The 26330-nt window shown below is 38.7% G+C and overlaps 2 protein-coding genes across 22 annotated transcripts in view; one reads left to right on the top strand and one right to left on the bottom strand.

The window, feature by feature from the left end:
* The window catches only part of LOC102432355 (uncharacterized protein KIAA1109), a 149990-nt gene extending 146323 nt beyond the window's left edge, over window positions 1–3667 (bottom strand). For 8 of the 12 annotated variants that reach the window (XM_023754085.1, XM_023754081.1, XM_023754115.1 and 5 more), the window contains exons 1-2: window positions 2622–3665; window positions 620–705 (exon numbers count right to left, since the gene is read on the bottom strand). The gene's annotated coding sequence lies outside the window, so the exon portion shown is untranslated. Of the gene's footprint in view, window positions 1–619; window positions 706–2445 lie in introns of all 12 variants that reach the window. The other 4 variants (XM_023754094.1, XM_023754089.1, XM_023754145.1 and 1 more) reach the window with 3 other exon arrangements.
* A 2051-nt stretch (window positions 3668–5718) lies between these two features.
* CLK4 (CDC like kinase 4) lies at window positions 5719–25701 on the top strand. Of its 10 annotated transcripts, none has more exons than XM_023754054.1 (15): window positions 5719–5836; window positions 8323–8483; window positions 9249–9315; window positions 11714–11791; window positions 12912–13134; window positions 14206–14296; window positions 14701–14767; window positions 17773–17889; window positions 17980–18146; window positions 18577–18671; window positions 18920–19049; window positions 21510–21592; window positions 24528–24607; window positions 25268–25358; window positions 25444–25701. In XM_023754054.1, exons 2-15 carry the CDS (start codon window positions 8360–8362, stop codon window positions 25582–25584), a joined length of 1554 nt encoding a protein of 517 aa, XP_023609822.1. In that variant the 5' UTR covers window positions 5719–5836; window positions 8323–8359; the 3' UTR covers window positions 25585–25701. The 10 variants fall into 10 exon arrangements, with proteins under 10 accessions (XP_023609822.1, XP_006081715.1, XP_023609817.1 ...); XM_023754049.1 differs by having other exon boundaries at window positions 5735–5883; XM_014454815.2 differs by lacking the exon at window positions 9249–9315 and having other exon boundaries at window positions 5735–5883; window positions 11734–11791.
* The last annotated feature ends 629 nt before the right edge of the window (window positions 25702–26330 follow it).

Genomic DNA, 26330 nt, shown 5'->3' with positions numbered 1-26330 from the left:
CTATGAAGAACAAACAAAAAGTCAAACAATTTTCTTCATTTCTTTTTTAAACCCCTTTATATACAGGCAGATTAATGTACTTGCAAAAGAGAGAAAAGAACAGTGACACTTGATAGAAAATCAAGCCAAAACTTTCTGTGGCCTTATTCTTTCAATACACAAGCTCAGCACATGACTCAACTGTCAGATATCAGTAGTTCCAAAGTCAAGTATACTGATTGGCAGGTCAAGTTATACACCACCCCCACCCAACCCTCATTCCTTGACCATTTAAGCAGATCAAAACACAACTGAAACAGAAAGTCAGAAAATTTCCTCTATCTGAACTTTAATTGGAAATTATATTGTTTCCTAACTTAGCCGAAATATTTACCTGTTGCCGAAACCGGTTTGGCTCAGTGGATGGAGCGTCAGCCTGAGGACTGAAAGGTCCCGGGTTCGATTCCGGTCAAGGGCATGTACCTGGGTTGCGGGCACGTCCCCAGTGGGAGATGTGCAGGAGGCAGCTGATCGATGTTTCTCTCTCATCGATGTTTCTAACTCTCTATCTCTCTCTCCCTTCCTCTCTGTAGAAAATCAATAAAATATATTTAAAAAAAAAAAAAAAAGAAATATTTACCTGTTTTTATTCCCAGAGTCTTCAATGTTGTTTTTCCTTCTCCTTATCTTCAGAAGGCCCATCTGCAGTGTTTCATCTTAACAAACCTAAAAAAGAACAAAAAACATTTCAACAAATTATACAAGATATTCTGGCTTTAAGAGAAATTTTACCATTTCAGATTAAATTATTTGATTACATAAAAGTATTTAATGTTAGTTCAATACTATATTTCATTCTTTAAAGTTTCCAAATAAAAAATACTCCTAGAATACTCTTGAAAATCTAGAATAAGACCACAATTTCCAAACTATGGCCTACCAAACATTTGAAAACTACTTACTGTACTTATGGAAAAAGCATGATTATGGTCGTTAGAGGGTTCTAGAGGTCGAATCCTACCTTTAAAACATTCTCTAAGTGTGGCCTTGAAAAAGTTCTCTCAAATTGCTGGTCTCTGCTGGCAAGAGCAGCTCCTCAGTTTTTTTTCCTATTCCCAGCACCTAGCACATTTCTTAACAAATGAAAACCAACCTGCAAATAACACTGATTAAGGGGCTGTAACCAGGAGTCGAATCACCTGGTTTAAATCACAGCTCTGACTTCGGACGAATTGTTTCTTTTCTTTTTCTTTTTTTTTTTTTTTTAACTTTAAGATAACATTTATTGAGTAAATTACAGAAGTGGAAAAAAGTAATTCCTAGAAGAAATGGGCTTAGGAAGCATGTTATAGACTTAAAAGAAGGGCCCTTGGAGTTTGGGGCATGAGAAAGCTAATGCTAAGGTGCCTGAGGGGAAGGGGGGGGGGGGGGAGGGAAAGGGGAAGGGAAAGGGAAAGCAAAAGGCACAGGCATGCTCCCAGGAGGGAGAGCACTTTGGACGAGTTGTTTCTTAGGCTATGGCTTTAGTTCTCTCATCTGTAAAATGAGAATAAAAGGCCTTACATGATAGGATTGTTATGATGACTACATGAGGTAATATATGCACATCATGTACCACTCAATAGTTTTATAAGATAAATATTCTGGCCCGGCAGGGCGTGGCTCCGTGGTTGTTGACCTATGAACCAGGAGATCACAGTTCGATTCCAGTCAGGGCACATGCCCGGGTTGTGGGCTCCATCCCCAGTGGGAGGCATGCAGGGAGGCAGCTGGTCAATGATTCTATTTCATCATTGATGTTTCTCTCTCCCTCTCTGAAATCAATAAAAATATATTTTTAAAAGAAATATTCTGGTATATTCCTCTGTTTTTATACTTGATGGGTCTAGTTAACTTAGAATACATCAGCTTCACTGCCGTGAATGAAGCGAAAGCAGCAACATGAAACCAGTTGAAACTTACACACTTGGACACTTCCAATACCATGGTTTCCTTACAGAGGAAATTTACAAGAACTCTTGGCCTTTGACCAGCGTCCCTAACTTTCTACAGGCAAAAAACGAAGGCCAGCGCAGTGGGAGGGTGGGGGGTAGGAGACAACTAACACTCTGAAAAGGAAAATCAACTTCCTTTCACCTCCCTTTGACCAAGATAATGTTTCCGCTGAAATGCGTTCTCTGCCATGGTGCAGACTCAGCAAGCACCCATTCAGAATACAAAACACACCCCGCCTGGGTGCCGAGGGGGGTCCGAGGGCTCCACCGCCCCTGCTCAGCAGCCTGCAGTCGCCCGCAGCCAGGTGCTCGCGGGGCTGACGCCGCGGCCGGCAGGTGCACGGTCCTTCCCGCGGAGACCACACCCGCGAGCGGGCGCCGCCCACCTGCCTCCTCCCCAGCCGCCGGGCCTCTCCGGCATCCCAAACCCCGCCAGCCGACGGTCACGGCCCTTCCAGGCCTTCCCACTGACCTACGACACCGGTCTCAGGTCCTGGTGCTGCAGGTAGGGAGAGCAAAAGACGGCGAATGTGTCGACACCACAGCAGGCAGTTGAGATGAAGCCAAACCTCCCCACCTCCGACCCGCCTGAGGTCCCGAGACACTGGACAAAGTGCTGACCAACCGAACCCGGTCCCATCCCCTCACCTGGGCGAGCGACTGGGGCGGTCCGGAACCGCCCGGCCTCTCATCGGAGGATGCCAAGGGCCCTGGGCAGCGGGGCAGCGCCGAGCGTCCGCGGCCTGCCGAGCTCTGCCCGCGCGCACGCCCTCTAGCCCTGCCAGCCGGGCCGCCGCCGCCGCAGGTCCAGCCCGCCTCCCGAGGTCCGGCCCGGCCCAGACCACTGACACAGAGGGAGGCGGAGGATGGGGGCGGGGGTCCGAGCGGAGCCCGGCGGCACTGCGGCTGCGTCAACGGGTAACGTCCTACCTCACGGCGCCGGCGCCTGGAGGCACGCCAGCCCAGCCCCGCCCAGGAACTGGCGGCACCTCGCCCCGCCCACCGGGCTGTGGGCGGAGCCTGGGCCGTGAGGCACAAATTGTAATGGGAAAAGTGGGCAACCTTCTTAACTCTGCAGAAGCTTCCTGGTTGCCTGGAGCAGATATGAAATATGCACATAAGAAAGTAGACAGCCCGGCCGCTGTGGCTCAGGAAGCCACCATTCGATGCCGTGGTCAAGGCACATGCCCGGGTTGCAGGCTCGATCCCCAGTGGGGGACGTTCAGGATGCAGATGGTCAATGATTGTCTCTCATCATTGATGTTTCTCTCTCTCTCTCCCTCTCCCTTCCTCTCTAAAATCAATAACATGTATATTTTTTAAAAAGACAAGTAGACATGCAATTACTAACACTGTTAAGTATGGGCCAGGTGCTGTTCTAAGCACTTAATCCTCTCAAAACCCTTATCCCCATTTCGTTACACTTCACAAATGAAAAACGCAGGTATAGCGAGGGTTACATATCCATCACCTCGCATCGTTGCAATTTTTTGTGTGTTCAGTGAGAACTCCCAAAATCTACTCTCTAGTAACCTTTCAGAAAATTTACCGTCCATTCAGCTATTCAGAAAGTTGTTAGAGCTTGAACTCTCATTTCAGGGAAAAAAGTCAAAAGCCAGATGTGAAGTAAAATAATTAGAGATAACCAAAGTATCAATTTCAATTTATAAATTAGCCTGGTGAAATAAATTATTAAAATAATAACATAGCCCTAGCTGGTTTCGCTCAGTGGATAGAGCGTCAGCCTGCGGACTCAAGGGTCCTGGGTTTGATTCCGGTCAAGGGCTTGTACCTTGGTTGCGGGCACATCCCCAGTGGGGAGTGTGCAGGAGGCAGCTGATTGATGTTTCTCTCTCATCGATGTTTCTGACTCTCTATCCCTCTCCCTTCCTCTCTGTAGAAAATCAATAAAATATATTAAAAAAAATAATAGCATAGTGATTAGTTATAAATACTGAGACTTATCAAGTGCTCAATAATATTGAAAAAGTTTTATTTGCATAGTACATTTCTTTCAGACAACAACACCAGAGGCAGGAATTAATACAATATTCCTCGAAAAGGTGAACCAAACTATGACAAAGAGTATCCAGGTAATTTGCTCAAGATCATTACCTCTAAAAAAGAAGAGAAGTTATTTGATAAGAAGAGACTTCAGAGCCCACAATCTTGGTTTTGTTGGTTTCCATGGTTATTTTTAACCATGGAAATTTCCAGATACAAAGGAAGAGAGTAGTGATTCCTCATGTATTTCTTACCTAACCTCATCAATTATTTATACCCCATTTGACTTATTCAAAGCACTCAATTCCAAGACCCCAAATGAATAAACATTTTAGCATGTCTCTCGATAAAACCAGAACTCTTTATTTCATATCTCTCTTTAGGTTTCATTAAATCATCAACAGTTTACCATTTGTGTTTTATTTTTGTTTTTTATTTGTTGATAAAATACTTATTTTCCTAAATCATTTTCAACATTCTGGAATATCACATTACAATTGTATAGTCAATGAACTTGTTCTTCTGGCTTGCATTTTCTATAAAGTAAAAGTTCAATTGAATTCTAGTTATTTTTTTTAATAACATCACTTTTTTCAGACCCCTTTGGGCACAACCATCAGACCAGGGAGGAGACCACAAATCCCCTCATTGTTAATTGAGTTAATTGTTGACTGTTAACTATCCTGTACCCACCTGTATAAAAGAAGTACAGTATGCGTCTACCATTTCACTTTTTATCCAATCCCAGTAATCCTCCCCTCCCCTCACCTTTCCTTTTTTTTCCCTACTCCCTAATCTACCACCAATGGATTTCAGGTAACCCACTTACACCTCCTCTTTTGATTATAATGCATAAAATAAGGTGCAAAACTGCCATTTCTCAGAGCACTCTCTCAATCTGTTGAGATTTTGCTTCCTGACAATTGTGGTCAGTTTGTCTCAAATAAACTCACAAAAATTCTACAGTTTTGTATGTTTCTTACATTTGACACTACACACTCACAATAGGAAATGTCTGTGGATTTTTAAAACTGCAAAATACATTCCAGGTAAATCCCTTTAGTGGATGCTCACTAGCTCTCAGACATCACTCTGCCTTGGTTAAATAAAATCGACCCACAGGGACAATGGGAAGAACTTTGTTAGGCAAACATCCAGCTTCCATATCTGTCCGGAAACATCACTTTTTGTTGTGTTATTCTGATAAAGAACGCAGGCCTTTAAAAAGAGGAGCACTCCTGAGCTCCTTTTCTGAGACACCCTCTTGATTTCTCCCAATCCATTTTCAGACTGGAGGCTCCAAAAGGGCTGGACAAGTATCACGTTCACTGAACTGGCCCCAGCACCACCACAGGGCAGGTTAGTGGACTCCCTCTGGGGTTGAGGTCCTGGGCTAGGCTGAGGGCCAGCGGCCAAAGTGCACTGGCGCTGGCCCACTGGAGAGGGAGGGCAGAAAACGGGGCCATGGCTGGCTCAGCCGAGAGGTGCCGCACTCAGGATATCCTCCGCGCAAAAGGAGGAAACGCAAGCCACAGGCTTAGGTCAGGGAACAGACTTTTCTTCCCAAGTTGCAGCCAGGATCTCCCAAAACAAAAACATATTGAGGCGTCGCCTGGGTCTCACCTGGGCTCGGGCGGGAAGGACGTGGCCCGCGCAGCCGCAGTGTGAAGGGCCCGGCCCGCCTATGACGTCACATGTATCCCCGCCCCTTTCAGGGCGGGGCGGGAGCGCGCGAGGCTTTGTCACGCAGGCGCGATTGCGTGGCGGAGGTGGAGCTGGAGGCCGCCTGGGGATTTTAGGAAGACGGCGCTGCCGCCATTTTGCAAGGTTTTTGTCGCAGAGGCTGGAGAGTTAAGACGGTGGGTTGGCTTCATTGCTCGGCAAAGGGCCTTTTGCTTTAGCAGAGGTAAGGTTTCGGGTGGGGTGTGCTGGGCTGAGTGGCATCCCATTCTTTTTAGGTGTCGAAGTCAGGTGTCGGAGAAACGACCGGGTTGGGGCCTCGGTGACTGGGATTCCTTCCGAACACAACTCAGCCGGTTGGCTATAAAATCGAAGGGTGCGCCCTAGCCGGTTTGGCTCAATGGGTGAAGTGTCGGCCTGCGACCTGAAGGGTCCCAGGTTCGATTCCGGTCAAGGGCACATGCCGGGGTTGTGGGCTCGATCCCCAGTGGGGGACTTGCAGGAGGCAGCCAATCCGTGATTCTCTCTCCTCGTGGATGTTTTTACCTCTCCCTCTTCCTTCCTCTCTAAAATCAATAAAAATATATTTTTTTAAAAATTAAAATCGAAGGGTGCGTAGGTGTTATGGTAGATGTAATGTCCTGGGCGGAAAGACGCCGGTTCTGCCACTGACTCTTCCCGGAGGGCCTGGCTGCTTGCTCGCCTCGCGGCCGGGGAGGCGGAAGGCAGGTCGGGAGACCCTGGGGAAGCCGCCTTTCGGGTTTGTGTTGTCGGAGCTCAAGCCCTTCGGGACCCGGGTTTTGCAGGGTGAAACATTAGTTCCTGTCTGTTATGGTGCCAAAGGCTGGCCGTGGGGGCCGGGCGACCGAGGAACTGCGAGTCCACGTCCTGGTGTTTGTTTATTTAGCTGGTGCTTGTGAGGGTAGAAATGTGCAGAGGTTTGTCCTTCGTGCTGCACTGTTTTTCGGTGGAGCATACCATTGTTGCAGCAGATCTGCATTCCTGACACTTGGCGTTTTACTTGAACAATATCTTGTGATCCTAGCACTTAGGATTCTTTATTAATTAGAGGTCGTTTAATAATTCTAGGTAATCTTTCTTTTTTTGTGTGCTCAGGAGGAGCCTTAGCCATAGAGTGTGAGTCCAGGATTCTTCTCTTAACCTGAGAAAATCTTTCTGAACGTTAACAGGGGTGGGGAAGAGAGGGACACTTCCTAACAGGAGAACTAAATTTAAAGTAGTGAGCTTGTTTAGAGAAATAAAAATATTTGGTTTTCCTAAAATGCTTATTTGAATTTTAATATTTGCATATTGGTAACTTTGGTTATTTGAGAAGTGTGCCTTGTTCGAGGTGAGCTGGTTATGGCAGACTGATGGTGGATGGGAAAAAATTAAAGCAGACACATAAGTTTTGCAACGATTGCATAATAATGGGTGGTCATAATAATGACTATGTCAATCGCATGTTGTAATTTTGCTTGATGTCATTTAAGAGCGCTTAACCACCTCTGTTTTAAAGAGTTTCTAATGTGGTTAAAATACAATTTTGGTAATTGAAAGGTCAAAAGATTTAGAGGAACTCTCGCATGTTTGAGAAAAAGAAGCTTCAAACCGGTTTGGCTCAGTGGATGGAGCATTGGCCTGCAGACTGAAGGGTCCCAGGTTCGATTCCGGTCAAGGGCATGTACCTTGGTTGCGGGCACATCCCCAGTAGGAGGTGTGCAGGAGGCAGCTGATCCATGTTTCTAAATCTCTATCCCTCTCCCTTCCTCTCTGTAAAAAAAAATCAATAACGTTTTTTTAAAAAGAAGCTTCATTGATGGCTCTATACTCTCTCTCTCTCTCTCTCTCTCTCTCTCTCTCTCTCTCTCTCGTTAAACCTCAACTGAGGATATTGTTTCCATTGATTTGGGGGGGGGGGGGAGTGGAAGGAAGAGAGGAGAGACAAAGAGTGAGCCTGCAACCAAGGTACATGTGCCCTTGATAGAGAGTCCGCAAGCTGACTCTCTAAACCACTGAGCCAAACCGGCTAGGGCTATGGCTCTATACTTTTTAACACTCATCTTTATTTAGTATCCCTAAGTGTTTCTCTGACTGAAGCTATTTGTATTGCAGAATTTTGCCAAAGCTGCATGACACTCGTAATAGTATTTCCCTTTTTATTAGTTCATATTTAAAAGGAATCATATCAGTAACTTAATTAGCAGATTGGTACTGATTTACTTTAATAAGGTAATGGTACAAATAAATTAAAACCAAAAAAAGTTATTTGTTTCTGGCTAGATACTGTTGAAGGCTCTAAGACTGAACCTTGGTTCTTTTTATATTTTTTAAATATTATTAGGAAGTGTTAGTTGAAGACAAGCACCAAGCTGAGAATTTTTATCCAGAAGAATTGAAAGACAATCCATTAAGGTCTCACAGTGTAATTCATTATTTAGTCCTAGATCTGTCCTAAGTGTAAAGTCCTTCATCACACTTAAAATCATCTGACATACCAGTGGAATAGTACCCCATGCCTTGGGAAACTGCCTACAAAAGATTTTAGTACCTGTATGACCCCATGTTCTGGGTATTTATATTTAAATGACATTAATGTAAATTATTTTATTTGCTAAACAATCATATATAACCTCCACAACTCACTTTTTGTTTCCGTTAACAGATGCGGCATTCCAAAAGAACTCACTGCCCTCATTGGGATGGTAGAGAGCGCTGGAGCCATGAAAGCTACAGTGGAAGCCACAAACGGAAGAGGAGATCCCACAGTAGTACACAAGAGAACAGACATTGTGAACCACATCACCAGTTTAAAGAATCTGATTGGTAAATTGAACTAGTAGCAATTTAACATTAATAGTTTTAGTGATTTATTATTAACTTATGTAGTTTTCATCTGTCAATTATTTTATAATTCAATCAAATATTCACAAATTATTGAATGCCTATTATATGCTAGACACTATATGTGCTGAGACTAAAGCTATGAAAAACACGTTTCCTACCCTTATATTGGTGTATGTCTCTCTGGGAATGGTGGGAACAGTTCAGTTCAGGCTGCCAGTAATGTAGGGGGATAAGACACAAAAAGTTAATACTAATAATAGGACACTCAGTGCCTTAAACTTGTATATATGAGGGAGATATGTATGCTCCTTTAATGTTCAATGAATGAGGGACAGGGAGACTATAACTCCAGATGGAAAAAAAACAGCATATGCTATTTGGGTATGTTAAAGTACATTGGGGATTTGTCGCTTAGACTATGTTTAACAGGTTATTTTTGTAGAGAAGGCCAGTAGTGGATATATTTTGGGGTTTTAGAAGTGTGGTTATTATAAAAACCATTCCTTTGTACAGGTAGCAGCCAGTAATTTAGTAAAGGGTCTCAATAAAAATTTCTGATAACGTGTTTTGTTTTAGTGTATTTTTACTGGTATAAAATTTGGAGGTAGTAGAAAATTTAAGGAATTTTAAAGTTCTTAAGTTTAAAAAAGGCTAGGTGAGTAGAGTTTCTATCATCCTGTCTTCCATTAATTTTCTTTTCTCATTTGTTTTGTTGGTCCTATGTTTTCTCCTTGTTTTGTGCAGATGTTCCATTGGGACTGTTTACCAGATTGCTTTCTAAATTAGCCAGCTGGGGTTACTTTAAAAAACAGTATGTAATTTTTTTCCTTCTCCGTCCTAAAACAGACTTGTTCTGTAGAACAGCGAGCTTGATGGTAGTGCAGGCTGATCATTCTTCATCACACTATTATACTGTTATTTGGGGAGGAAGGGGGTGGCTTATGATAGGATTTCAATGACCTGAGCTAATTAATGTATAATAGAAAAGTAACTATACCCTATTATTAATGAAATACAAAATACTTTGTAAGGCTTAACATCATAATAATACTAATCACTCAGGTTTACTATACATTGTTTACGTCGTGATTTCAATGATAAACTTCATTCATGTTCATAATTAACTACGGAAACATGATACTAAATGCAATTAACCACCAGGCCAATAGCTTCTTCGACTTTGGCACTGGAGAGGTCTGATGGTGATTGCTCTCCATAATCTAGAATATTCTAATAGTCTTTTTGAAGATTAAAATCTTTAAAAGAGTGTGTTTTATAAAATCTTTTAAAAATGCAGAAAAGTATAAAGAAGGTAACTTGCCATTGTTTGGATATAAATTGTTTCTAATTACTTGTTCTTAAAATAATATATACAAATCATGCCTCTGATTATTTTCTGAAAATAGGTTCTAAGGGACATTTTCAAGTTAAAGGGTATAAACTCTTGCTGCATATTAATGTCTTTTTCTTGAAATTTTATACCAACTTATATTCCTTTCCCTCACCACTTTTGGCTATTTTGAAATGCCAAAAATGGAATTATGTGTGATTTTTGTTAATTTCTAGTGAATTTGTCCACTGTCATATTTATTGACTACTTGAACATTATTTTTTGTATTCTTAGCATATTTTTCTACTAAAATGTATTTTTCTTAATGATTTATGAAAACTTATTGTATGTCAATTATTTTACCTTTTTTATGTATTGCAAAGTGGCTTTTCTTTCTGATTTGTCTTTTGGCAGTAGCCTGTCAATTGGTATCCCTTTCTACAAATTTAAATCAGTCAATTATGCACAGTGTACTAGGAAGAGAGAAGTGGCTGTTGTAAATACCACCTTTATATATTGTGGTAAAAATTCTTTAATGTCTTTCTAACACAGTATCAATGATTCTCAAACTTTAGTGTGAATAAAATCATCTTGGAGTTATGTTTAAAATGAATATTACAAGATTTAGATCGAGACTGACCCTGGGGCCCAGTTATCTTCATTTTTAATAATTCCATTATTTTATATTGCTGATAACCACCCTTTGATAAACCCTAATTTTAAAGTCCTTAGCCTGGCATGCAAGATGTTGGATGGTCTCTTCCCAGTTTATTTAATTGCCTATGTTTCCCTGTGTGAAAATTGCTCTTGCTTGAATTGTCTACTTTTTTCTGAGTAATGCATAGACAAACCCACCTCTCTAAGCCATTGTGGCTAGAAGTGCTCTGTGAATGTATAAAATGGTAATATGCCATTCTTTCCCCTGTCATTTCTACTTTCCACTTTGTCCAGACCCTGACTTCCCTTTAAGATGTAGCTCTTCCTTTATCATGAAGTCTTCCCTGACCATTTTCAGAAGCTTGAGTGCTTTCCCTTCTATGACCCTCAGCACTCATGCAACCTTTCAGTATTTCCTGCATTGTTGTGCTTTATTTTTATGTGAGTAATCTCAAACAGTCTATTTGTTGACAGGGCTTATGTATATATTATCTTCTACAGGACCTGTGTGCAAATACAAACAAATGTCAATAGCCTCATTAGTCTTGGCTATTTTGAAGGCCTACAGTGGGCATTTAGTGAACATTTTTAGAAATTAAATCTTCTCATCCTGTTCACTCTGCAGAGCCTCTATAATTCTATACACTTTGTTTATATACTCTCTAAGCCTTGGTTGTTACAGATTAAAGAGGTCCTCATCTTTTTAGTTTATCCTCATGGTATTACTTCACCTCATGTTTGTTATTCTATAGATTGTTCATGGATTATGAGCAGCTCTAATTTCATGCATTATTCCAGTTAAAGATTATTCGTGTTTTTTTTCTGATAGGAAGATTTTGGACTTTTATGGGAAGGATGCCTTTAAGAGAATAGTAAATTCTAGTTTGATCTCTCTCTGATAGATCCAAGCCAACTGATTAGACCCCTGACCTAGACCCACAGCCTTACCTTAATATCCTGAGTTGTTTTTCCAATGGGGAAAACTTAAGACTTTGGGGAAAGGGAAAAGGGTTTCTGCATCTCCGCAGCCTGTATGTGATGCCAGTTCTGTTGTGTAGCAATTTTAGAGATGCCTCTCTTTATTTCTGCCTAAACCAGCCCCTGAGAAAAGAATAACAGCATATTCTGGGGAAAGTAGAGGGGTTGGTGAGGGCAACCTAGTCAACATCTGTCACTCCGTTGCTTGTCAGGATTATTTTAGCTGATTTGTCTGACTGGGCAGGTGTCCCCTCTCTCCCTCAGTGCTCCATGTGCATCCTCTTGAAGCTTCGCACTCTGTTGAAGAGGACACTCAACCCAGGTAGAGAGGGGGGGCGGGAAACTGGGCCAATTGAATCTGTCCTTTTCTTTCCATCTTATCAAGGCTACTTAACTGGGATACATTGGCTTGCTGAGGTCTATGATCTCTGAAATTCCTTACCAAGTTTTGTTTATTCATTGGTGCATTTCTTGGTGAAATAGGGCCCAGATCTTTCATCGGATTTTCAAAGGGATCTGTAGATTCAGAAGTTAACCACTGTGGCACTAAATGAAGCTGTTTTCTATATAGAATTCTTGTGTGTTTTACTACAAGCAGACATAATAGGATATTAGAAATGCAAAGGGATTAGGGTGGTGGGTCTCTTGTAATTCTAGGAAAGCAATTACAAGATCCCTTTCTCATTTGAAGGGGAAATACTCTAGATGTCTTTGGCACATGAAGCAATCTTTAAAAGCTACTTTTGTCTATTTTTCAAAGGAATGACAGGAAGTTAGAAATACAAAAAGGAAAGGACATGGGATAGGTGATGTGTGTGATAAAATTCGTCCATTTAATCAGTTAGAATGTGTTCTGCAATCCTTGCAAATCATTTTCTTCTAGGGATCTTATCATTTGTAAAATGAAAGGGCTGCAGTACATTTAGGATTCCTTCTAGATCTAATATACCACCTTTTATGAAAGAATTCTCTGTGTGCCAGAGATATTTAAAAATCACATTAAAAGAGAAAGGAATCTTGTATTGCCTGCCCCTAATGGTGTGTGGCTATGTGAGGGAAAAAAAGCTTAGTTGCAGATGCATATGTCATAAGTCTGACGCAGTATTGTAAATTTTTGGTTTTAACTTTCTCCAGAAGGCAAAGGGACATTTATCAAGTAAACACTGAACATAATGGAATGATTTGGCTCAAGCTTTGTTCCTTGATATGAGGTGCTTAACAGCAGTCTATATAATAGAGAAATAGGAACCCATTTGCTTATTGGTTAAAGTAAAATTATTTCTTAAGTTTTATGATAAGTATAAATTCTAATTCATCAATTTGAATCTTTTTCTTTTATTGAGTTAGCTGTTTAAACCAGGAATTCTTGAGAAAATGTTTTGTTTGAACCACATTGCTCTAGAATGAAGAGAATAATTTGGAATCTTCTAATGTGTTTACAGTCATTATTTAGAAGCAAGATCCTTGAATGAGAGAGATTATCGGGACAGGAGATACATTGATGAATACAGAAATGAGTACTGCGAAAGATATGTTCCTAGGCATTATCACAGAGATGTTGAAAGCAGTTACCGAATTCACTGCAGTAAATCTTCAGTCCGGAGCAGGAGAAGCAGTCCTAAAAGGAAGCATAATAGACACTGTTCAAGTCATCAGTCACATTCGGTATGAGTGATTTTGTTTTAATTGGGGTGGATATTTATTTGTGTATAAAGTTCTTAATGAGCTAATAAGTTTAATACTTGAATCATATTGTATATTCTGTTTATATTACTTGAATCCTTAAAGGAAACTTCCAAATGCTCATAACTAATCTGTATTTATTAGTCCTCATTTGCCTGTATTAATCATTTCATTTCCCATAGACCACATCACAAGTTTGTTGATTTTAATACTAAAAATATTGTTTTTATGTTTTATGAAATAATGAACCCCCATCTTTCATTTTGATTTTTTTTTTTTTTTTTACTTTAAAAGAAATCCCTTTTCTGATACTTAGAAGCAAATATAGAAAGTTGCACAGGTGAATGCCTAAATGCCCTGTATATTATCGTCCCATAGCACACTGCATTATTATCTGCAGCTAGTTCCATTGAAGTTCTGAAAATAGGTGCTGAATGGGAAATGTATTTTTAAAAACCTGCCCTTTTTTTTTTAACACTCCAAGCTGTTTGATCAGTAATCTTTGAAATACTGTTTTCCTCTCCAACTTTTCTTCAGTAAAACTAGCTTTGATTAGATTGAACATTGAAATTAACCAGCCATTATTTTTCCCTTTTATTTTAATTATGTATATTTGAATATATTGCTAAATAATTTCAACTAATCTTGGACATTTTAAAACATTTTTCTGACAAACTAGACATTTCAACTCGCAGCATATGCTATTTTATAGCAAGAGATTAATAGAACATGACATTGCATTCTTTAATTTCAGACTTCAATTAAATCAGTATTTTAAAGAGACAATTGTGTTGTTTTTTTCTATTGCCACTTTAAGTATCTTATCTGAAAATCTGTTCCTTGCCATGTTTTTCTTCTGTAACATAAACTGTGCCCTGTGAATTTCTGGGGACTGAATTTGAAATTGCTCCTGCCAACTGTTCGTGGCCTGGTGCTTATCTGAATGCCTGAATATCTCCCCGCTGAATGAAATGAATTGCGTATTCTGCCCTGAATTCACTCTGATATATTGATTGGCTGGACGATCTTGGTGCTGCCCACTTGCCGTTCCAGAAGAGCCACCGAAGGAAAAGATCCAGGAGTATAGAGGATGATGAGGAGGGTCACCTGATCTGTCAAAGTGGAGACGTTCTAAGAGCAAGATGTATAGAATATTTTTCAACACTTTTTAAACTTTGCAGACAGAATAATCTTTTTAAGAATAGATTGTCAGCGGGGGGCTAAAGAATTCTTCATTGCTTCTTTGTTTTTTGGTGGTTTTTTTTTTTGGTGGGTTTGTTATTTTGTATTTCTTTTCTATAGTATTTAAATATTTCTACTCTAAAGCTCCAAAATAATCAGTGAAATTTGAGATTAGATCAAGAAAGATAGTTCTATTTAATTGTCTTTGTAGCCACTGAAAATAAAATAATTTGAGTGCTGAAACCTTAGTTATGCTTTGATAGAGAATCATTTGAAAGTATTCCACACTTAAGCATTCATTGTTTAAATAACTAGATGATTAGTACTCAGGTACTTATACTAACTCTTTCTTCCCCCTCACTTTAGATGAAATTGTGGACACTTTGGGTGAAGGGGCCTTTGGCAAAGTTGTAGAATGCATTGATCATGGCATGTAAGTTTGGTTTTTTTCTTTCTTGCGCATTCTGATACTTTTGGTGAGGAACGATCCATAATGATAAAATGATGTTTTAAGTGATAGTCACATGTTTTCTTAACATATACATATTCAAAATTTCTTGAACTATGTGCATGATTTACTTACCATGAGTGTGAATTTTGATCAAGAATGCTTACAAATTCTACGAGATGGAGTTTATTGATATTAAAGTGCATGTTCAGGTGAAGAGAGTTTCCCAGAACTTAGGCTCTTAGTGCTGTGTAAGAAATTCAGAGTGCTTTACTTTACTTTTGAATTGCAGAGATAATAAAGCATGTCTAATTTTGGTTCAAAAACCTTTATTCCCAAAGTTTTCATGTTAGAGTTAACTTCTTAAACTATAAAGGCACTAGGGGCCCAGTGCACGACTTTTTGCACCTTGAAAGGAACTGTGGGCCGTGAGGCTGCAGTGGGCACAGGAGCGGGTCTCGGCCCATCCTCTGTACCCCCATCCTGCCCCTACCACTGCAGCCCCAGTCCCCTGTCTGCCAGCATGCCTGCTCCCACGTGCTGACGGCACCCACCCCGCTCACACCGGCTGACAGCACGGAGCAATTGTGGCCAGCACCAGCATAGGGTGCAAGTGGGTCAGCAGCGGGTGCGAGAGGCGGCTGCTGGCCCCAATTGCCCCTTGGGAGCAGGGGAGGTAGAGAAGCCCTGAGGGGCGATCGGGGCCTGCGGCTGCCACTCATACCCGGTGATGGCACCAAGGGAGCAGGGCTGGCACCCGCAGCAGGTGTGAGCGCAGGCGGGACTGCAGTGCGCGAGAGCAAAGAATTTTCAGTAACCACCAGAGGCTTGCCCCAATGACAGCAACCAGCTGTCCTGCCTTGGTCTGGCGCCCCCGCTCTCCTGCTCCACCATCCTGCCATGGCTGACGCCTGTCATGTTCCACATGTGACCCCTAGTGGTCAGCGCACATCATAGCGACCGGTTGTTCAGTTGTTCCACCATTTGGTCTATTTGCATATTAGGGTTTGATATAGATAGATTGATTGATTGATTATATTAAAGCCTATGGAATGTGATTTCCCCCTCTATGCCTCATTTTAACATTGTCCTTCAGGACCTCTGTTCTGTGGTTTGCAATCGTTTTTGTAAGTGAACTTAAGATAATTTAATGAAACCGCATGTTTCTAAATTGACCCCTAAATTTTTTTATCATAAAATAGTTGGGGATGATGTAACTTGCAGCTTTCTGTAAGTATTGATGTTTTAAAAAAACAACCAAAAAACCATCTCTTTAAATGACTTTGAGGGAATCTAAATGCTATAACAACTTTATACCTACCACTATCCATGAACAGACCCTTCTTTAGCCCCTGGAAATGTTTTGTCCTTGAACTTATTTTCTTTCCACTTTACACACAGAACATTATTCTAAATATTTTTTATTATCACCCTATCTTCTTTGCAACAAAAATCTGAACATGAATTGAAATTTTTAAATATTTTAAAATATCTTCAGACTATATGCTTCATCCACAGTCCCCAAATGTTAACATTTTACAGTATTTCCTTTATATATTACGTTATATTTTCAAATTTTGCCAGCTGATCTATAGAGTTCATTCAGATTTTATCAACTGTCCTATTAATGTCTTTTTAAAATTTTTCGAGACTACAAGACTCTTATCTAACCAACATAATCCAATCAATAGTATTTAAAGTTGAGATATGTGCCAAATGGGGATATTATCAAAATAATGTTTAATGATTTATTAGCCCTTAGCCGGTTTCGCTCAGTGGATAGACCGTCGGCCTGCCGACTGAAGTGTCCCAGGTTCAATTCCAGTCAAGGGCTCATGCCTAGGTTGCAGGCTCGATCCCCAATAGGGGTGTGCAGCAGGCAGCTAATCAATGATTCCATCTCATCATTGATGTTTCTATCTCTTTCCCTCTCCCTTCCTCTCTGAAATCAATAAAAAATATATTTAAAATAATAATAATAATAAATTTTAATGATTTATCAGCCCACAACGTCATTGGGACTTTGTGGAAAGCAGTGAATTGGAAACCACCAGACTTGGGAAAAGGTTTGTGCCTAGACACTAGAAAAGTTTGCCTCAAAGGTTTTTTATAGTCTAAGGCACATATCTTGATCTAATTAGGGGCACATGGGGTTTTCCTTTCTCTTGTAAATTAGTAGAGCTTGAGTTCTGGCTCATCATCTGGATGATCAGATTTAGAAAAGAGAACAAAAGAAAGTTGAAGATTTGGAAATCCATTTCCTCACATCACTCCTGACTCTATACTTAAGAAGTTACAGGTGCCCCAATTTGAATCTCACTGCTCTGTACTATAGCTAATTCAGCCTGTTAGCACTAGTGAATGTGCTAAAACATATTCTTGACTTCATGGTTCATTGATGGTGTCTGTTTGGCCAAATGTTCCCTTTCCCTACTAATTCTGACAAACAGGCTCAGGGATATATCACCTCTTCTCTGAAGAAGTCGAAGCTCCCTTAACTCCCAGTGGTTTGGCTCTCCCTCCTCTACTCCATTGTACCTCATACCAAGCACTTCTAACCTTACCATAAGTTGGTCATATCTCTTTTCCTTTGGGCTATTGGGTACACATGGACAAGTCCTGCCTTTTTCATCATTAACACATACCTGTACATTATCTGGCACAGAGTGGGTCAAGCCTAGTAATGAGCAAATGCTTTGAGCAGTAGCATATTCTTTTTGAGGTTTATTGTTTCATTAATGTTTGTATAAAATCTAGGTAAATTTAAAATTCTGTAAACATTAAAATTCGTAAGTATTAAGGGAAGCATTACTCCAATTAAGGGTATTTTGTCAAAATGTTTTAAAAAGATGTTTTATGGAATCTGGTATCATATTTTAGAAAAATAGTATTAGAGTAAGTGATACTTAATAAGATTATGCTTTAGAGGCTGCATGTTTTCATCCTGCTTCTCTACATTTATCATTTTCATCTTAACTTTTTTTTTTAAGGGATGGCATACATGTAGCAGTGAAAATCGTTAAAAATGTAGGTCGATACCGTGAAGCAGCTCGTTCAGAAATCCAAGTATTGGAGCATTTAAATACTACTGACCCCAACAGTGTTTTGTAAGTATAAATGTGAAGTATGATCCATCATGTTATATAAAATAATCAGAATTCTGTGAACTGAATTATTTTTATTTTTATCTATTTTAGCCGATGCGTCCAGATGCTAGAATGGTTTGATCACCATGGTCATGTTTGTATTGTATTTGAATTGCTGGGACTTAGTACCTATGATTTCATTAAAGAAAATAGCTTTCTACCATTTCAAATTGACCACATCAGGCAGATGGCTTATCAGATCTGCCAGTCAATAAATTGTAAGTATACTTGATAAAACCTTAAACATCAGAATTTTTAAAAAATATTTTTATTGATTTCAGAGAGGAAAGGAGAGGGAAAGAGAGATAGAAACATCAATGATGAGAATCATTGATCGGCTGCCTCCTGCATGCCCCCTACTGGGGATCGAGCCTGCAACCCGGGCATGCGCCCTTGACTGGAATCCAACCTGGGACCCAACAGTCCACAGGCCGATGCTCTATCCACTGAGCCAAACTGGCTAGATCTAAACATCAGAATTTTAAAGTTTTTGTTACACAAGCAATGTATTAAAACATGGTCACTAAAACTGCGTATTGTTAAGATAAAACCCTTCTTGACCCCTGTATCCACTACTAATTCTTCTTTCTCCCCGATACAGATTAAATTTGTAAGTGAAACTAATAATGTGTTTTTATTCTCTTGTAGTTTTGCATCATAATAAGTTAACTCATACAGATCTGAAGCCTGAAAATATTTTATTCGTGAAGTCTGACTATGTAGTCAAATATAATTCTAAAATGGTAAGTTAAAACTTGTTTTAATTTTAGTGGTTCTTTAAAAATAATTTAGCTTGTTGATCATTAGATGAGGAATTTCACTTCTGAGGCTTATTCTTATCCTTATATTAACCCGAAAAACATATCTTTCTTTGCCTTTCTCATGGGGCTATGTTGAAATTCCAAAAAGATAATGCAAGCCTTTTGTATAGTGCTATAAAAGATTTCATATCTTTATTGATCTTCATGTTTACTCAACTGTCTCTCTCTAGAAACGTGATGAACGCACACTGAAAAACACAGATATCAAAGTTGTTGACTTTGGAAGTGCAACATACGATGATGAACATCATAGTACTTTGGTATCTACACGGCATTACAGAGCTCCAGAGGTCATTTTGGGTTAGTAGACACCAGACTTCCTGATACTGTAATTGAAGAAGAGGTTTTTGTTCTTTAAGCTTTGCCAGGGGGTGGGGTGATGCAGTATACAGGAAATGCTTTGCTTTTTTCATAAAAAGAATCGAAATTACTGTAAATATTTTTCCTAAGTGGGAAAAATATGATACCATGTGTGAAGACACTTCAGGTGGTGGTTATTTTTGAGCAAGTTAATCCTCTGAGATTATAAGAACAGGCTGTATTGGCTAAGTACATCACAGCAATGTGATTTTGAAGTGATATCTATTTTTGTGTCATCAAAGCATGGTGCTGGTAAAAATACTAATTTGGTTAGCAGACATCTAAATGTAGGGTGAAGGAACATCAAGAGGAAAAGAAAGAGCTAGCATAAAAGAGAGCTTCTTTAAAAGCCTTTCACATGATAAAGGCTGGAAAATAAAAAGAGTTAAGGAGCCGGTTTAAAGTAATGGAATTCAGTAAGGGAGCATGCATCAAAATGGAAAAGTTAGAGACCAGGTTATGCTAATAGAGCTGGGAAGTCAGGGATGTGTTTGGGGGCTTGGAGATAGTGGGGAAAGTTCAGATCAGATGCTTTGGGGAATTACTTAAATGGAATAAGTTTATTATAACTTGGCCATAAGTAAGGTCCAACTGAGGTTAGATAGTAAAATATTTTTTAGACCTCAGAAGGAGGTAAATTCCTGGATTTTATCAACTTAAATTCAGAATTTTCCCCACATTAAAATGTGGGGAGATACAACACAAAACAATTGACATTTCTTTGTTATTGGTATGTACAACAGTGGTGTGTCTTACACTTAATGGCCTCCTAACTTGGATAAAATATAGTAGTTTTCAGTAATAATGACGTTCAAAGTGTGGCCAGGATAGGGATAGTTGGTATAAATTCGAAATTGTATTACTGACCTTGACAAAAGAGACCACATTGGGAGATTAGAAGGGTCCTCTATGTGTTTGTGGAGTGTTTATCCTGAGGATTAAGGCAGAATTAGGTAGGAGAGGAAGATGTAGTCAGGTGCCACAATTGAGGTCAGTTAATCTCAGGTTTGGGGTGTTTGGTAATAAAGTTGAGAGAGATTAGTGAAAGAGAATGTTGTAGAATTCCAAAGAGTATGAAAACTGACACATCAGAATGGGATGATTTAGAGCAGTGTGCTGCAGTTACAGTCACCTGGGGTAAAAAACTTTCATCTTAAGTCCAAGCTCTATTATTTGCAGATGTTGTATGGGCATATAAGTAGAAATCATGCTCCATTATCCATTTGTTCAAGTGATAAGCATTGTCAGGGTTAACAAAAATGACTAAATCATAGTCAAAGCCCTTGAATGTATTATTTCTTCCTTTACCTTTAAATTCAGTGATGTAACTAAAAGTACTTAAAATGTCTTTTAAAGTAGGTTTTATTTATACGTTATTGTTTACTAATTATTTGATCTTTAAACGATTAAAATATCTGTATGGCTTATTCTTTCCATCTCCTTTCCAATTAAATATATACAAGAAGTTTGGGTATTTTATTCTTTCCAAAATAGTATTGCCATTGACAATCCTGAAGGAGAAAGTATATGTGATCATGTATAGACAGCTTGAAAGTACATATATAGCTCCCTCTCTGTGTGAACTTTAAAAGACTTGATATATATAATTCTGATTATAGGTGAAACTGCATATAGTATTCATTATGATTCGTATATAATTTATGTCAAACTATTTTCTTTAATGGAAGAAGTAAACTCAGGCATCAAGCTTATGATAATTGATAAGGGCTTAATAATTGTATTTTGAGGATAAATATCGAATTATATTTGCATTAATAAAATGTAAAATTTCCTGGAACAACCATGAACTGGTGTAATAGTACTCCCATTGCACAAGCAATTCAGAGATTATGGAATATTTCCACAAATTGGTAGTTATACTTGGGAAATATTTTCTAGTCCCTCTCTTGTATTAAATGCCCTTACTCCACGTTAAATGCTATAATTTGATGTCAGGATATGGAGGACTAAGAACATACAGAGTAATATTTGATATAAAATTTAAAATGTAGCCTTGGCCATTGTGGTTCAGTTGTTTGGAATGTTGTTCCGTGCACCGAAGGATCATGGGTTCAGTTCCTGGCAAGGGCACATACCCAGGTTTCAGGTTAGAGCCCTGTCGGGTGGCGTATGGGAGGCAAGTGATTGATAACTCTCACATCGATGTTTCTCCCTCCCTCCCTCTCCCCCTCCTCACCCCACCTTCCATCTCTCTAAAATCAATAAAAACATATCTTCAGGTGAGGATTAAAAAATAAAAGTCAAAATATAAACCCTGAATTTACTGTCATATTCTCCCAAAGGAGTTATATAAAGAGAGTACTCATCTACAGAAGGATCTAGTAAATTGGCAATTAAAAATTATTACATAATAAAATTTTTGTTTTTGTTTTTAAATAGCTTTAGGTTGGTCTCAACCTTGTGATGTTTGGAGCATAGGTTGCATTCTTATTGAATATTACCTTGGTTTCACGGTCTTTCAGGTATGTATTTAATGAATATTGTTAAGTTTTAAAGGCATGTAAAATTTGGCTTCCATGTGAAAAGTTGCCATAGTGCCATTCTTAAGATTAAAACTTACATATGCAAAATGGTTATCCTTCTCTAAAACCATAGTTGAATGAAAAACTACTCTTAGTGAATGGTCAGTTCATTTTACATATTGGAGTTTTTAACACATGTTCATACTGTCTTATGTTTCCATTTTTTGTTACAGATAATCTTCATAAATTTAGTGCTACTGCGGCCAGTTTTAATTCAGTTCTGGTTGCACTGACTATCCTATGGCTTTATTTTTTCTTAATATATATATATATATTTATTGATTTCAGACAGAAAGGAAGAGGGGGAGAGAGAGAAAAACATCAATGATGAGAGAGAATCATTGATTGGCTGCCTCCTGCACACCCCACACTGGGGATCAAGCTTAAAACCTGGGCATGTGCCCTGATTGGGAATTAAACTATGACCTCCTGGTTCATAGGTCAGCGCTCAACCACTGAGCCATGCCAGGCAACAAGGCACTTTTTTATATAAAAGAATTCAGGAACAATAAGTTGTATTTTATTAAGCATCTGTTACACTCTTGGCTTCATAAAGATAAAAGGCAATATCCAAGGAAATCATACAAAAGAGAGACATGAGGGAACTTACAGTATAATGTGGTATTTGCTGTAATGGATCAATGTAGAAAGTATAGTTGGATCCAGGAAAAGGGAACAGTTAAATTTTCTTAGAGAAGGCATCACTAAAGGAGTAGGGATTTTAAGCCATTGTTAGAGGAAGCGTAGGAGTTTGTCAGAAAACCAGAGTGTGAGGGTCGTGTCAGGAGAAGAAATAGTATCTTTTTTATTATTTTTAAAAATGTTTTTAAGCAGAGGGAGGGAGGGAGGGAGAGAGATGGAAACATCAGTGATGAGAAAGAATCATCATCGATCTGTTGCCTCCACACCCCCTGCTGAGGATTGGGCCCACAACCCGGCATGTGGCCTGATAGGGAATCAAACCATGACCTCCTGGTTCATGGGTCGACACTCAACCACTGAGGCACACTGGCCAGGCAAGAAATAGTATCTTAAATGGGTACTGGTTTAAAGGAACATACTCTTGTGAGGGAAGAATAAATGGTGCATCAGTCTTGCATAAATAGGAAAATCGTGACAGTAGGCAAGGACTGATTGATTCATAATGGATTTATTCTCCATAAAAAGGTATTTGTTTTATCTTAGAAGTAGCAGTGGTTCTCAACCTTCCTAATGCCGTGACCCTTTAATACAGTTCCTCATGTTGTGGTGACCCCCAACCATAAAATTATTTTCGTTGCTACTTCATAACTGTTATTTTGCTATTGTTATGAATCGTAAATTAAATACCTGATATGCTATATGTGTTTTCTGATGGTCGCAACCCACAGGATGAGAACCACTGATTAGTGATTTACAAATGTAGACTGGTCTAAAATGAAAATGATTTTGTGAGGTTGCCATTTGGCCTTTATTTGGAGATTACTACCAAAAAAGCCCAGGAGGGATAATGTATCCCTTTTATGAAAACTTGTTTAAGTTGTAATGTGGTCAGGGTGTTATGGCGTTCTGTTTTGTGGTTGTGGGGAGGGGAAGGGAGTTCACGACATTCTGGCTCATAATAAGATTGAAGTTACATCAAATAGGGTGAGGAGAAGCTATGATGAGTTTAGACTTGGGTGTAGCTATTGCAGGGTGTATGTGCTCACTGCTTCTGTTTAATCCATAGAGATCCTGTTAAAATTACTCTGAGTTTATAGACAAGTTTGATATCTAGAATCATGGTTATTGGTCAGTTCAAGGCGGTAGTGTCTGGTTTTATGGTAATAAATGATAGGGTCAAGAAAAAGTTAAGCAGAATACATGCCCTCTTTGTAATGAGTTTGTAATTTAAATTACAGAGGTCTTAAGTGAAGTGCAGATTATTAACATTGGTTTGAGATAAGGTTTATATTTGGATTTCACCCTACAACATACTCTTCAACTAAGGAACTTCATTAAAATGTGGAGCTATTATGTTTATTCCTGTCTTAAATTAAGTACTTAATGTTTTGAAAGCAATGTGCCAGGCACAACAGTTGATAGGTTTTAAAAAAGCATTACACACCACCTCTGCTTTCAGAACAAGGGTTGACAAACTATATCCTGCCTGATGCCTTCTTTAAAACATAAAAAAGAATATGCAATTGTGACCATCCACACCTAAAATATTTACTATGTGGCCTGTTACAGGAAAAGTTTGCCAATTTCTGCTCTAGAAACATCACATTTTAACTGTGACATTTTTCTCTGTTTTACTTCAGTAAGAGCTCTGCTAATGTATAGTTTAAGAATGAGTTTTGACTTGGGTTCATAGCTCAACTTTCCTCATTTCTGAGCTCTGTGACTTCGAGCTGGTATCTTTACCTCTTTGAAATTCATATTCCCATATACCTAGCTCAGGATTGTTGTGAGAATTATTGGGACTATATTTTTATTGCCTAGTATTAGTAAGTGTTAATATGTTGCTATTCATTGGGTAATGGAGGTTAATTTTGGTTAAGCAACTGCTTAAATTAGGACACAGTATTTTTTGATAATGTTCTCCAGTCATTCCTCAGTTAAAAACAGTGCAGGAGATACAAATAAATAAGAAAACTGATCAATTTACTTTAAACAAATTATGCCTCTCTGCAATACAGAGCCGTACAGGTTCATTTCAGAAAGACTGTTTTATTGGGTTTGCACCAGATAATACAACTCTTGCTATTGTTCCCTATTTGAAGGAGAGAGTGTAATGTAAATTGTATAAACTCTAATTTAGTCCTTTTATGTCAGTACTATTTTCTTAATGGTTTTCTTTCTTGTGTATACACAGAAATGAAAAATGCTAAATTTTTCCCCCTACGTTTTTCAGACTCATGACAGTAAAGAGCACCTGGCAATGATGGAAAGAATATTAGGACCTATACCAACACACATGATTCAGAAAACAAGGTATGCTTTAAGATTAAAGACCTTTGTTGAGTACATGCAATAGCCTATATCCAAACTACAGAAAAACTCAACTTCGTGGTTATTGCTTTTTCCAAGGATTGCATATTTTGAAGTTTTCATAAAGTTTTTAAAAAGTAATGACAGTATTTACCTGTGATCTAGTAAACAAAGTGGTGGTTTTGACACTGAAGATTTCCTCTGCATAATTGTATTCCTAAGTTTATATACAAACAATAAATAGAGTAGTAAAAATAGCCTGATTTTGGAGTCATAGCAATCTGTTAGAATTCTATACTGGTGCTAAGTCAACTATATGTCCTTACACAAGGCACTATAGTGGGTTTCAAACACAGCTGCACCTCAGAAGTCATCCATGGAGTTCTTTAAAGATTTCCAGCCCCACTTCAGATTTCCAGCCCCACTTCAATATGGAAATCAGAATTTATAAGAATGGATCCAGAGGCTTCTGTTTTTAAAACTGGCGTTGTTCTCAGTGTACAAGATTACGGAAGTATTCTATAAGCTGTCTGATACATAATTATTGTTAAGATTTTAAGAAACGTATACATAGAGATGCTTATACTTTCATCTGTTCTGGTGTAGGCAGGGTAAACATGTGGGTCTTTTGTTATTTTTACTAATCCATATTTCTTCCTATAGAAAACGCAAGTATTTTCACCATAACCAGCTAGATTGGGATGAACATAGTTCTGCTGGTAGATACGTTAGGAGACGCTGCAAACCATTAAAGGTAAAAGAAAAAATGATTTAAAAGTTTAAAAAATGTTTCAGCTATTTTTAAATATCTTTCTAAAATAAAACATTTTTCCCCCCAGGAATTTATGCTTTGTCATGATGAAGAACACGAGAAACTGTTTGACCTGGTTCGAAGAATGTTAGAGTATGATCCAGTGAAAAGAATTACCTTAGATGAAGCATTGCAGCATCCCTTTTTTGACTTATTAAAAAACAAATGAAATGGAAATCAGTGGTCTTAACTGTATACTTCTCTAGCAGAGATTACTTAAGACTGTGTCTGTCAACTCTAAACATTCTAATATTTTTGTAAGCATTAAATTATTTTGTACAGTTAAGTGTAAATACACTATGTTTTGTATCAATAGCATAATTATCTTGTTAAGCAAGTATGGTCTTGATAGTGAATGAAGTATAAAAGTCAATTTTTCTTTTTGAGATTAACATTTTTAAAGACCTTTGACTATCTTTTGTGTCCAGTGATAAATGTGATTGATCTTATCTTTTATACATGGAGGCAGACTTTTAAAGTTTTGTGTGTGTGTGTGTGTGTGTGTGTGTGTGTGTGTGTGTTGTTTTTTTGTGTTTGGTTGGTTGTTGTTTTTTTGAGTAAAAGGAAATCTTGACTACTTTATTCTTGATGAATGAATATTCTTTACCTCAAATTTGGAACTTTTCTTATATTGAAAAGTTTTTCCTGTATTGTTCAACAAGTAATAAGTATTAATTACTCTATGTAGCCAGGTATTGGAAATCAGAACCCATAGGAAATGTTTATTCTTGGCATTTTATTTTAAGTATTGTGTTTTGTCTCCGTGGGAGATGTTAGTAGTATTAAACCATCCAGTTTGTCTATCATGATAGGTTTTTAAGAAAACCACATACACACTTCCTCTAAGATTAAAATCTTAACTAGAAAGTCAGCTTGAAAGTCCTGTTTTCCAGTAGCTATTTAGTGAGTCACAAA

The sequence above is a fragment of the Myotis lucifugus genome, unplaced genomic scaffold (assembly GCF_000147115.1).
Source record: "Myotis lucifugus unplaced genomic scaffold, Myoluc2.0 scaffold_1, whole genome shotgun sequence".
NCBI classification, from domain to species: Eukaryota; Metazoa; Chordata; class Mammalia; order Chiroptera; family Vespertilionidae; genus Myotis; species Myotis lucifugus.
Note: the sequence above shows the minus strand (reverse complement) of the source record. Positions and strands in the feature narration are given on the sequence as shown.